Here is a 12,007-nt window from a genome sequence, read left to right as displayed (position 1 = left end):
GTGGCCCGTCCAGTTAGGAATCACGGAGAGTCACTGCTCATGGGCATTCCTTGTCCTCAGGCTTCCGAGGTGCCTTCCTTCATGTGCCCCTTTCTCCAGCCCTGATTCCCAGAGGCAGATGGCAGGAACAAAGGGTGACCAGAGACTGCAGTCTAAGCCCGCCTTGCGGACTGCGCAGCTCTGCACAGTCACTCCACTCCTGAATGGAGAAGAGCCTGCAGTTTGAGGGGCATAACTACTGGAAACCATGCTTACCAGGCACTGCCAGGGCCGCAGCTGCTGGATGTGAAATGGGGTTGGATCTACTTTGATGTGCTTTAGATACTTCTTTCTCTTCTCATCAAAAATATTTCTGTTCATTCTGCACATACATTCTTGCTAGCATCTGCCATGTACCAGCCCGTGCTGAGAGTAAGGCCGGCCTGGTTGCTAATTCCAGGCAGCTTCCAGCACAGAGACTCACTACAGCCCAGTACCTGCGAAGTGGAGGGATTGACGCAGAGAAAGGTTGGGGTACCAGGGAGGCCCCCAAGGATCCTTTTTGCTTTGCGCAGCTCTGGGTTCTTTCGATGGATTTGATCGGTGATTTCCTTCTCAAAAGCCATTGCTCAGCCTAACTGAAATGTCTTTTATCTCTTTATCCTGCTGGAGGTCATGGACAAAAATTTACACTGTAGGTCAAGTGTATCCAAGAGCAACATTATTACTAGCATGTGCTGGTGCAATTTTTAAAACAGAAGGTTTTAAACATGGTTCACATAATCCCATAATAATGTACCCCTAGTCATAACCTTGACCCTACGCACCTGAGATTTTTCATTTTATTTATTTTTGTCTTTTTGAGACGGGGTGTCACTATGCAGTTCAGGCTGAACTTGGGCTCATTTTGTATCCCAGGCTGGTCTCAAACTTGTAACAATCCCTCTGCCTCAGCCTCTCCAGTGCACCAGGCCTGGCTGCACCTGAGATTTTTTTTTTTTAAGTAGTCTAGATCAGATCAGCTGTGATCTCTGAAGGGTTAGGGCAAGAGCTGGGAGCATGCAGATCTGCCACATCAGACAGGCAAGAGGCACTGGTGGCTGACCCATGCAGCGACCAGTGATGGCCTGCAGGGGGTAGTGCCCTTACAGTTACTCTACACTGGAAACCTGCACCCCACCCCTCTTTCTCCCTACAGCCTATGAGCAGCTCAGCGTTTCTTGCAGCAGCACACACAGTGTGTCTCACCTGGGGGGTGATCAGAACTCTGATGACAGATTCTCTCAAAAGGGTCCCTGCTGAAGGTGCCAGGCAAAAATTGTGAATGGTTGACATGGAGATGCTTCATACAGCCACAAAGCCACAGGTCAGACTCACACATGAAGTCCCAGGCAAGTGGTATCACAGACATGGAGTGTCACATCTCAGTGCTGGCCTTCAGGTCCCTTGTGGCCTCTACGCATCCTGCCCCAGTCGCATGCTGTCACCTGGCCATTTCATGAGCAGAGCTGAGGCCTTATGCACATGGCACACAGATCCAGATCAGACAACACCCTTCCCATCCCCATGAGTTCCCAGAGAGAGAGAGAGAGAGAGAGAGAGAGAGAGAGAGAGAGAGAGAGGTACATAGGCAAGAAAAGCGGGCTGAGAGTTGGGCTTTCCAACAGGGACCTACAGGAAAGGGGACCACTCTGCTCTGCTGTGAGGGTGAGAGGAGAGGACAGGCGTGACCTTCAAGGAGACATCCAGGAAGAGCTTACCAAGCAGGTGTGGAGGTGTGCATGCAGGAGTTGGAGCAGATAAGGGTGGCTGTGATGAGGAAGACTGCTGGAAGGCTTGTTCTGAGTTTGAGATGAAGTCAGAGTCGAGAGATGGCCCTGGACCAGTCATTCATCAAAATCACTTGAGCAGTGATTTTGGTAACTGTGTAGATAGACATCTGCTGGCCAGCAGAGGACAGGGGAGCAGGAGGGAAGCTGGGCTGGACCTGTGGAATGCACAGGAGAGATGCACAAGGGGCTGCTGAAAGGTAGTTCCACCTTTGGGGCTTGGCTCTGGAGACAGAGGCTATCGCCGGAGCCAAGACTCAGGACATGACCACCAGGTAACATGCTAGGAGCAGGAGACCAGAAAAGCAAGAGGGAAATGACATCAGGTTAGGAACTGTTAGCATGAGGAGGAAGACAACCTTGGGAATGTCAGGGCATAGGTGTGCAGAGATAGGGGCCTCTTTCAAGAAGCACAGGGCATTCTGTGTTGCCGTGAGAAAGGCTGAGCTGGTCCTAGGCGGGGAGGAGTGGGGAGGCACAGGTGTCCAGACCCCAGGGGAGATAGAAGCAGATGGTGTTCGGTACATGCTCTGGGATGAACCCTTGGCCATACAGGGGATTTTGCCAGAACAGGAGGCTGAGGTGTAGGAGGCCCTGAAGCTGTGCTGCTGCAGGGTGGCAGCTGCAGCCTCTTGTCTTCTCCCGTCCCCATCCGTGCTGCACAGTGACTGACACCCTCCCACCCACCTCTGTCCTGCAGACCAACATCCCCTTCCTGCAGAATGTGCTCAACAACCAGCAGTTCCTGGCGGGAACCGTGGACACCCAGTTCATCGACGAGAACCCTGAGCTATTCCAGTTGCGGCCCGCACAGAACCGGGCCCAGAAGCTGCTGCACTACCTTGGTCCGCCCACAGCCCTTCTCTCCCCTCCCCATGCTCCTGGCCCCCTGCCCCTTAGCCCTGCCCTGGTACTGGTCCACATCTGCCTTGCTCCTAGAGATCTTCTTTTCCACTCATGTAGCCCTCAATCGGTCTCTACTGCCTGGACCCAGGAGGCCCTGGCTTTGGAGAGGACAGGGACAGCTGGAGCACCAGGTGTCCTGGAGAAATATCCCTATCCCCAAGCCCACCTACTCACACTGCTGCCTTCAGCTCCACTGCTGCCCCATCTGGTCCTAACCACTAAGCACTCTCCCTCCAGGACACGTCATGGTGAATGGCCCTACCACCCCAATTCCTGTCAAGGCCAGCCCCAGCCCCACGGACCCCATTGTCCCTGCAGTGCCCATAGGTAGGTGGGATTCATCCTGCCAACTCATGGGGGAAACATGATTACCTGCAGGACAGACATTAATATCCTTGTCTATTCTAGGCCCACCCCCAGCTGGGTTCCGGGACATCCTCTTGCGAGAGGGGCCTAAAGGCTTTGCTCAAGCTGTGCGGAACCATGAGGGGCTGCTGCTGATGGACACAACCTTCAGGGATGCCCATCAGTCATTGCTGGCCACTCGTGTGCGCACCCATGATCTCAAAAGGATTGCACCCTATGTCGCCCATAGCTTCCACAAGCTCTTCAGCATGGAGAACTGGGGAGGTAGGCTAGAGAAGGGCGGGGATGTTGATCAACATTGGTGGGAATTGGGTGTCCCCAAAGGCCCAGGACACTAAGAGAAGCTGGAGCTATTGACAGGTCTCTCTCAGATCACTCTGGACACAAAACTAGAGTGAGAACTGAGAAAGCAGGGTGCTCATTTGTTCCACAAACTGGAACCAACTCCAGCCAGACGTGGTGCTGGGTTTGAGGCTGCAAAGCTGAGACCCAGGCACTGTCCTGAGCAGCTCAGCAGGAGGGGACCTAGCCTGGTAGCTAATCACAGCATGGAAAACTGAAGGAGGATGTGCAGGTGATAAAGACAGATGTGCAGAGAGTCCAGCGAGCCTCAGCAACCAGAGCATCAACAAAGGGGAGTGTTGGGGATGTCTGGAGCTGAGAATACAAGGAACCCTAAACGTGAGCAGGGGCCCACAGCCCAGGCTGCAAAGTTGCAGGCCCCTGCAGGATTGCAGTGACTGCCAGAGCTGACCTGCGCTGCACTTCTTCTCCACCTGCTCCTAGGAGCCACATTTGATGTTGCAATGCGCTTCTTGTATGAGTGTCCCTGGCGGCGGCTGCAGGAGCTCCGGGAGCTCATCCCCAACATCCCGTTCCAGATGCTGCTGCGGGGGGCCAATGCAGTGGGCTACACCAACTATCCTGACAATGTGGTCTTCAAGTGAGCCTGGGGGCTGGGGGGAGACCCTGCACAGCAGGGCCCATGGGCACTAGGCTGGAGATGGCCTGTGCTCCCCACAGAGGGCTGGAAGCCAAGTCTGTGTAGCCGCAAGCAGCAAGGCTGCCGTTTGGAAGGGCCATGAAGTGCAGAACCATAGGGGCAGAACCTAACGAGCTTCCAGATTACTCACGTGGCAGTGGAAGCCCTAAGTGGGAGGTGATGTGTCCAAGGCCATATGGAGTAAAGCTAGGGCTGGAACCCAGGCCTCAGGACTCCTGGTTGAATGCTCTCACCCACAGCCTGCCACTCCTTTGCTAAACAAGGAATCCCGGCTGGTCCTCCAGGCTGAGCAGGCTAATGACTGCATGGTGATGGTGTGTGAGGAACCAGGAGCCAGCTCTGCCTCATGCAGATGCCTCTGGCACCACCCTGCCTGGCCCAGGCTGCCCTGGAAAAGTCGTTGTCTATTCTGTCATGCCACCCACACCACCATGCTGGACTTCATCCCCTAGAAGCTATAAAGTGGGCCAGGACCCAGAGAAGAAAATGAGAGAAGGGGAGGTGGGGCTTATTGCTGGGTCTCACCTACTCAGGTTCTGTGAGGTGGCCAAAGAGAATGGCATGGATGTCTTCCGCATCTTTGACTCCCTCAACTACTTGCCCAACATGCTGCTGGGCATGGAGGCGGCAGGCAGTGCCGGGGGTGTGGTGGAGGCCGCCATCTCATACACGGGTGACGTAGCTGATCCCAGTCGCACCAAATACTCGCTGCAGTACTACATGGACTTGGCTGAAGAGCTGGTGCGGGCCGGCACCCACATCCTGTGCATCAAGGTACCTAGGGCATTTGCCCATCTCTTTGCTGTCCACTCCTTACAACTACAGGCACGCATCAGGACCCTCTTACCATCTTCCCGTTTCCTCCAGGATATGGCAGGGCTGCTGAAGCCAGCAGCCTGCACCATGCTGGTCAGTTCCCTCCGGGACCGCTTTCCTGACCTCCCACTGCACATCCATACCCATGACACATCAGGGGCAGGTGTAGCAGCCATGCTGGCCTGTGCCCAGGCTGGCGCTGACATAGTGGATGTGGCAGCTGACTCCATGTCCGGGATGACCTCACAGCCCAGCATGGGGGCCCTGGTAGCCTGTACCAAAGGGACTTCCCTAGACACAGGTAGGAAGAGAACACCCCGTGCCCATGTCCACCTCAAAGCTGCAGGCACCAGTCCCAGTAGTTGGGCACACCTAAGATCCAGATGCCCCACACTTGGCTAAAATGAGAGCCAAACTGGCCCTGGGTCTTAGAGGAGCCCCTGGGAGCTCGGCAGACTGCCAGGCTCTCCTCTGACTTGGGCCTCCCTGCAGAGGTACCGCTGGAACGCGTGTTTGACTACAGTGAGTACTGGGAGGGGGCTCGGGGACTGTATGCTGCCTTTGACTGCACGGCCACCATGAAGTCTGGCAACTCAGATGTGTATGAGAATGAGATCCCAGGGGGCCAGTACACCAACCTGCACTTCCAGGCCCACAGCATGGGGCTTGGCTCCAAGTTCAAGGAGGTCAAGAAGGCCTACGTGGAGGCCAACCAGATGCTGGGTGACCTCATCAAGGTAAGCTGGGTTGTGTTTCCCTGACACAGTCTTGCACTTTCTTTTGGGCTTCTAATAAGGAGCCTGGCATTATGACCTCAAGTCCCTTCTCCTCAGGTGACTCCTTCCTCCAAGATTGTGGGGGACCTAGCCCAGTTCATGGTACAGAACGGGTTGAGCCGGGCTGAGGCTGAAGCTCAGGCAGAAGAGCTGTCCTTCCCCCGCTCCGTGGTAGAGTTCCTGCAGGGCTACATTGGTGTCCCCCATGGGGGGTTCCCTGAGCCCTTTCGCTCAAAGGTAAAGAAAGCCAAAATAGTGTGAGGAGCGGAGGTTGGGTGGAGGAAAGAGGCCTGATCCTCTTCTTTGCTCTCCAGGTGCTAAAGGACCTGCCAAGGGTAGAGGGGCGGCCTGGAGCCTCCCTCCCTCCCCAGGATCTGCAGGCGCTGGAGAAGGAGCTGATAGAGCGGCACGGGGAGGATGTGACCCCAGAGGATGTACTTTCAGCAGCCATGTACCCTGATGTCTTTTCCCAATTCAAGGACTTCACTGCCACCTTTGGCCCCCTGGATAGCCTCAATACCCGCCTCTTCCTGCAGGGACCCAAAATTGCAGAGGAGTTTGAGGTCAGTGGCTCTGGTGCTTGTCCACACTACCCAGCACCCTCCCCTAAGAGCTCTAGGCCTTAACTTTGGCCTGGTTCTCACCCAGCTTTGCGGGCTTTGAGAGCAGAAAGAACCCCTGAGAAACCAGGAGCTAGCCTTGACAAGTGAGGAGCTGAGACCCAGGGTGGAGGACTCCCCTGTGGTGGGTGTTGGGTGCCTGCTTTCTGGATTTCCCCCAGCTCTGAGCCTCGATGTCTTCCCCACAGGTGGAGCTAGAGCGGGGCAAGACACTGCACATCAAAGCCCTGGCTGTAAGTGACCTGAACCGGGCTGGCCAGAGGCAGGTTTTCTTTGAGTTGAACGGGCAGCTGCGGTCCATCCTGATCAAGGACACCCAGGCTATGAAGGTGCGGCACCCTCGGGCCAGCCAGGTAGTGGGGCTGGGCCAGGCCTGTCATCTCATCTCTCCTTTGCCCTGTCTGCAGGAGATGCATTTCCACCCCAAAGCCCTGAAGGATGTGAAGGGCCAAATTGGGGCACCCATGCCTGGGAAAGTGATTGACATCAAGGTGGTAGCGGGAGATAAGGTGACCAAAGGCCAGCCCCTGTGTGTGCTCAGTGCCATGAAGATGGAGACTGTGGTGACTTCACCCATGGAGGGCACGGTCCGCAAAGTCCACGTGACCAAGGACATGACACTGGAAGGTGATGACCTCATCCTGGAGATCGAGTGACCTTGTCCCAGGCTGGCAGCCTGGCCACCCCCACCCCAAACCTTCAACAGAAGCTGTGCTGCCAGGTCAGGCCCAGGCAGGCTGGTGCCTATAGGAAGAAAGGCCTGGTCCTGGAGGTCCTGCCAGTGGGACAGCAGAAACTCCTGCGGAGGCACATTCCCTTTGGCCATCTGTCCTTTCCTCACTGGTGGACAGCTGCTTACATATTCATCTCTTGCCAAATAAGGGTCCTCTCCTCATGGGAGACTACAGGCAGACAAGTGGATGGTCTTAGGACCTGGAGAAGGTTAAGGGGTCCTACCTCCTGGTTGTGAGGGAGACCTAAACCTCAGATTCTGGGACATTTGCTCAATAAAACTAACTTTCCTCTGCTCCCCACGCTGGGTCCTGTGCCATCCGCCCTACCCCCAGTGCTACCCTCAGCCCAGAGGCAGAGAGGATGTGGCTGCTTCTTAAACTAGGGCGGGGGGCAAACTGGCTGTTTTTTCTTGGTTTATAGCAAGGATGCCAACTGTGCCCCTGTTACACACATGCCCTCTATACGACCGGGCATTACTTAGCTTGCTTGGGGAGTGGGGTTTGTTCTAAACACTTATGAACTGGAACAATCAACTTGCACCTATTTATGGACACAAATCAAGTCACAGGAAGGTTAGATAACTTGTCCAGGACTCCACAAGTAGGCAAAGGTAGAACAGGACTACCCCAGACCACTGACAGACCTGTCTCCAGCCAGGGGCCAACCTCCCGTCTCATTAGCTCAGGATTAAGTGCAAACAGGAGCCATCTGAGCAGTGGGGAAGACCCTTGGGAATGCTGATGAAGCAGACAATAATTTGAGTGTGAGGATGTGGATAGAAGGTTAACAGAAGCACTGGAGCAGCTGGGGTCACGGTTCTCCCAAAACCAGATCTCAAGAAAACCTTGGGTCTCAGTTCTCTTACCTGCAGAGGGGACAGTAACTGATTGTATCACTGGCCGCCTACCCAGAGATGGTGGGATGCATGCTAGACTCTGTAAGGAAGCGGGGGACAGAGCCAGATACCCAGGAGACCAGGCAGGAAGTACATCCCTAGGGCCCTGCAAGCCTATCCACCCAGTGTTCTCACAGTACAGGATCTGACCTTGGGCACCCATGTCACAGGGGCCACCTCCTTTATACTACAGGCTCTCAAATGTACCCTGTGAACAGGTCTCAATCATCCCTGTCCTCTGGACAGTGGCCTCACAGACAACGGGAGAGGCAGATATAGAACTGTGGCACTGCCCTGTAGCCGTAGATGAATGTGGTGCAGTCACAGCCAGCCTGGGAGTGTCACAAGCATTTCCTTTCCTCCAACCAGCTGCCTCAGGAAATAGACCTAAAAGAGTGCTTTTTAAAGAAGCAAATAGACAACGGTCCTAGACAGGACAGTGAGAACCATTCTGAAAGCGAGAAGCTAGCACACTAAAGGTATGCTAAAAAAAACGTTCTAAAAGCAACTTACTGCATTGCTGGGCAGAGTCACTATTGTTCTCAGGACTGGCCTCCGTTGAGTTCCTCCGGAGGCTACGTGAGGCACGATGACTGCGGTATGGCTGGAGAGAACCCAAAGCCCCTCTTCTGGGGAGTACAGGTTCTCAGTGCAGGTTCCTTTCCTATTCTGGACTTGCTTCCTCTCAAATGAAGTTGGTTTTTTGAGGGCCCCGTGTCCACCCTTCCAGAGGATACAAGCTGGGAGCTCCATCGATGAGGCTGGGGCCATGAGTACCTGGGCCCACATCTGGTACCTATAGTCTCAGACCCACTTGTGCTAGGATATGGAGCGTGGCTCAGGGAGAAAGCTATACCTCAGGTGCCCCACCTCATCCTCTACTCCTGGGAACTGCCTAATGGGTGGAACTGCTCTACGATTAGTGTTCAAGGTAGCTAGGATATCTGGAATTCTTCCCAAGATTCCAAACAGATGGATTCCCAAAGATTCGAGGCCATGTTACCCAAGTTAAATCTCTTTAATATCCCAATATAAAGTCCTGATGCAAAAAGACAATGAGAAAACCCTGGGAAGTTCAGGGGAGGGGTTTTACAAATAAAACCACCTGAGCAGCTTTTCAGGGGCTGGGGGCAGAAGAGCTAAAAGCAGCAACAGTCCAAAGTGAGGGCGTGCACAGCTCCTGGGACCTGCCCCTTGTCCCCTCCCAGCTGCTCCTCAACCCCCTTTGAGGAGGGATTGCACCCTTTGGATATCTGCTGCTTTCTCTTGGTCCCTGGGATTCGACTAGCTCTGGCTTCAATCCCCTACAAAAATTCCTGAGATCTCGGGAACCCCAGAGTCCCTCCCCTGTGGTACCCCTTGATGGGGAGGGGCTGGGAAGCCCATGACAGTTCAATGGAGTCACAAATGAGTGAAGGTCAGGAGCACAGGAGGGCCTCTGAATCCCCTGCCCGCTCCAAAAGCACACAAAGGGGAAGGCTGCCGTAGAGCTTGGGATCCGTGAGGGGCTGGAGCAGAAGCAGGAAGAGTCCTACACCCAGGGCATAGCCTGCCAGCAGGGGCCGCCTCTGCGGATGCTCCAGGGCTGCACACACGGCAGGGAAGCCCATGTAATTGCAGAAGGAGTGGCAGAGAACAGGCCCAATCAGGTGTCCTGGGGAGGGGAGACAGTATAGCTCATGGAGCCGCCCCACCTCCTCCTCCACCCCTCCAGGGCTGGCCTCAGACCCTCGTCCCATGAAACAGGTTAGTGGCCCACCCCCACCCCTCTTCTTCCTTTCACCTGAAGCTGAAGGCCCTGGCTCAGCCTGTTTCAAGGATGGTTAAAACATTTTGTTATTCCTCAAACACAGTATTCCCATTCTCCCACCCACTCCTGTGGGTTCCTGAACCCCCAAAGACCCATGAGAGACTGAGAACCAACCTGTGCGGATGAAGAGGAAAGCAGTGTAGGCACCGAAGACAGCTGTGTAGGAGAACTGGAACGCTGGAGACGGGGAGGCCGCGAGTGACCACACCTGCACGCCCACCCTGCCCCAGCACTGCATGCCCACCAGCCAGAGACAATCCCCTTCCCCCTGGGGCAGTGGCTGCCTCCTTCACCACCTATGACTGTCCTCTGCACCCAACTCCCATAGTGAGCGGCCCCTCCAATGCTATAGGCCTCTGTTTCTAATCTTTTCTCTAGCATGGCTGTCAGGGACACCCTAACACACAATCCAGGACTCACCTGCAGATAAGAAGATGCTCCCCACACTGCTCTGGCGGAAACGCAGTTGCTCAATAATGTGGTGGAAATGGGCTAGAAAGAAGGTGAGAACCATGCCATATGCCTCTGGCCTTCACTCTAGGCTCATCTTTCATCCAAAGCCTCATTCTCAGGGCCACACTCACCAACTCCAAAGAAGAGTGGGCAGGTGAATACAGCAGGGCCCAGGCCTGTGCACGGCGCTAACATGGGCAGCATGCAGGCCCGGAACACCAGCTCCTCTGTCAGGGGTGCAATCACTTGGTTCCTCAGCCAACGCATGTCTGTGAGGCAGCGGGCCCAGGATCGAGGGGCTAAGTAACAGGCAGTGAACTACTGGTTACGGAACAATGAGACTCAGAGGCACCTCTTCCATAATTTTACCTAGGCCAAACACAGGCCAGAAGTAGGAAAGGGGACAATGGAACTTTATGTTTACCAGACCCAATGTAAAGCAACATCTTGACATGATTTAAAGGAAAGGCATTAGTAACTGAGGCAGGGAGGGTACAGAGACATCAAAATTTAAGACCAATTCTGCTTTGAAGAAGCAAAAGGTTGAGGAAGCAGATGACACACTCTGGTCCAGGTCAAGTATTGTTGAGGGTCTCAATTGGACTCCATGTGCATCAGGAGCCAACTCTCAGAGACCACCCAGCAATAGAGTCCAATTTTACTGAGAGAGGACACCTCCTACCTCCTAACCAGACTGCACTATGATTCTCTTTTTCCATTATTCCGGACCTCCTATGCCTACTTTGCCCTCTGCGCACTCACCTAGGACAACTTTCAGCCCATCTGCCAGGTCACACGGGCAGTCCATAGAGAGCTGCATCAGTGGGCCCAGAAAAAGGATCTGGTGGCATAAAAACAGCAGAAATCAAAGAAAAGACATTCACCACAAACCACTTTCTTGTCCAGACCTTTAACCTCACCCTGCCTCATGATACTTCACAATTCTTCAGTTCAGGACACACACACACACACCCCGCCCTCTACCGTGCATATCCTAGAGTTCTGACTTAAACAAACAAACAAACAAAAAGAGCCATAAAAGGCTCTTGATATTAGTGACAACACAGTAGTAAAAATAAAGCAGAACTCACCATGGTCAATAGCAAGGGCAGTAGAGCTGCTGGGAAAATGCCCTCCAGCCTGAAGCCCATCAAGGTGAGAAGGGATGTGCCTGGCTGAGCCACAGGAAAAGGGGCATCAGTCTTGCTCCCTCCCCAAAGACCCTTGAGTTCGATTCTATTGCCCCTCGCCCGCTTCTTTCGCACCTGGATGCCAGTGAGTTCCCTCCAGAGCAGCACGCAGAGAGGGGAGAGGCTGGAGACTACCAGGACACTGGTGAAGCGCCGTTTGATGACAGCAGGGTGATCCCTACGAAGGGGACAGTACATTCAGGGGGCCCTCGGCCACCACCTGTCAGCTTGGTTCCGCCCCTAGTTCACCCAAGCTCCGCCCGCAGCCCAGCCTCGCTAGGCGCAGGTTAGTGGGGGCCGCGCGCAGTCCCCGCACCTGGGCAACTCGCTCTTCCAGACGTAGAGACTGCCCACGTAGGAACAGGCGAGGCTGAGGCAGGAGAACACTGACACCCAGCAGCACAGCTCGGGACCCCGGCCTCCTAGTGTCGTTGACTCGGACTGCCGCTCAGGACTCGACACAGACAGCAGGCGTAGCCCATCCCCGCCCAGCGCCGCCATCGCGCCCGGACCGCGGCGCGCACCAGTGACGCCAACCCATGGACGCGCCGGTGACGTCAGGCGGCGGTCCCGCCTCGGGGCCCGCCCCCCGGCCCCGCCCCCCAACGCCCCTACCCAGGCACTACAGT

General features: G+C 55.0%; 2 protein-coding genes across 8 annotated transcripts in view; one reads left to right on the top strand and one right to left on the bottom strand.

Moving 5' to 3' along the window:
- Window positions 1-7,329, top strand: part of Pc (pyruvate carboxylase) — a 110,756-nt gene extending 103,427 nt beyond the window's left edge. For 4 of the 5 annotated variants that reach the window (XM_013150806.3, XM_005003020.4, XM_063227586.1 and 1 more), the window contains 11 exons: window positions 2,509-2,653; window positions 2,952-3,041; window positions 3,123-3,344; window positions 3,867-4,023; window positions 4,617-4,857; window positions 4,951-5,200; window positions 5,392-5,636; window positions 5,733-5,912; window positions 5,990-6,238; window positions 6,484-6,624; window positions 6,703-7,329. In XM_013150806.3, the coding sequence (XP_013006260.1) occupies window positions 2,509-2,653; window positions 2,952-3,041; window positions 3,123-3,344; window positions 3,867-4,023; window positions 4,617-4,857; window positions 4,951-5,200; window positions 5,392-5,636; window positions 5,733-5,912; window positions 5,990-6,238; window positions 6,484-6,624; window positions 6,703-6,951 (2,169 nt within the window). In that variant the 3' untranslated portion in view covers window positions 6,952-7,329. Of the gene's footprint in view, window positions 1-2,508; window positions 2,654-2,951; window positions 3,042-3,122; window positions 3,345-3,866; window positions 4,024-4,616; window positions 4,858-4,950; window positions 5,201-5,391; window positions 5,637-5,732; window positions 5,913-5,989; window positions 6,239-6,323; window positions 6,441-6,483; window positions 6,625-6,702 lie in introns of those variants that run through there. The other variant, XM_063227587.1, reaches the window with a different exon arrangement.
- A 1,595-nt stretch (window positions 7,330-8,924) lies between these two features.
- Rce1 (Ras converting CAAX endopeptidase 1) lies at window positions 8,925-11,919 on the bottom strand. Of its 3 annotated transcripts, none has more exons than XM_003468280.5 (8): window positions 11,695-11,917; window positions 11,454-11,556; window positions 11,280-11,363; window positions 10,951-11,029; window positions 10,320-10,487; window positions 10,156-10,227; window positions 9,850-9,912; window positions 8,925-9,579 (listed from the first exon to the last, which is right to left on the bottom strand). In XM_003468280.5, the coding sequence occupies exons 1-8, from the start codon at window positions 11,877-11,879 to the stop codon at window positions 9,344-9,346; spliced, it is 990 nt and encodes a 329-aa protein (XP_003468328.2). In that variant the 5' UTR covers window positions 11,880-11,917; the 3' UTR covers window positions 8,925-9,343. The 3 variants fall into 3 exon arrangements, with proteins under 3 accessions (XP_003468328.2, XP_005003073.2, XP_063083658.1); XM_005003016.4 differs by having other exon boundaries at window positions 11,280-11,359; XM_063227588.1 differs by having other exon boundaries at window positions 9,397-9,579; window positions 9,709-9,912; window positions 11,695-11,919.
- Window positions 11,920-12,007: the final 88 nt, after the last annotated feature.

The sequence above is a fragment of the Cavia porcellus genome, unplaced genomic scaffold (assembly GCF_034190915.1).
Source record: "Cavia porcellus strain 051 isolate PalLab524CR breed Dunkin Hartley unplaced genomic scaffold, mCavPor4.1 scaffold_17, whole genome shotgun sequence".
In the NCBI taxonomy this organism is placed as follows: Eukaryota; Metazoa; Chordata; class Mammalia; order Rodentia; family Caviidae; genus Cavia; species Cavia porcellus.
This window is presented reverse-complemented; position numbering and strand designations above follow the sequence as displayed.

Excerpts from the sequence above, each read along its gene's own strand:
- Rce1 (XM_003468280.5), bottom strand. The coding sequence starts at position 11,879 with ATGGCGGCGCTGGGCGGGGATGGGCTACGCCTGCTGTCTGTGTCGAGT. Across the intron at positions 11,364-11,453 it reads GGGAACTCACTGGCATCCAG|CCAGGCACATCCCTTCTCAC; the intron begins GTGCGAAAGAAG and ends CCTGTGGCTCAG. Across the intron at positions 9,580-9,849 it reads TTTCCTCTTCATCCGCACAG|GACACCTGATTGGGCCTGTT; the intron begins GTTGGTTCTCAG and ends TCCCCTCCCCAG.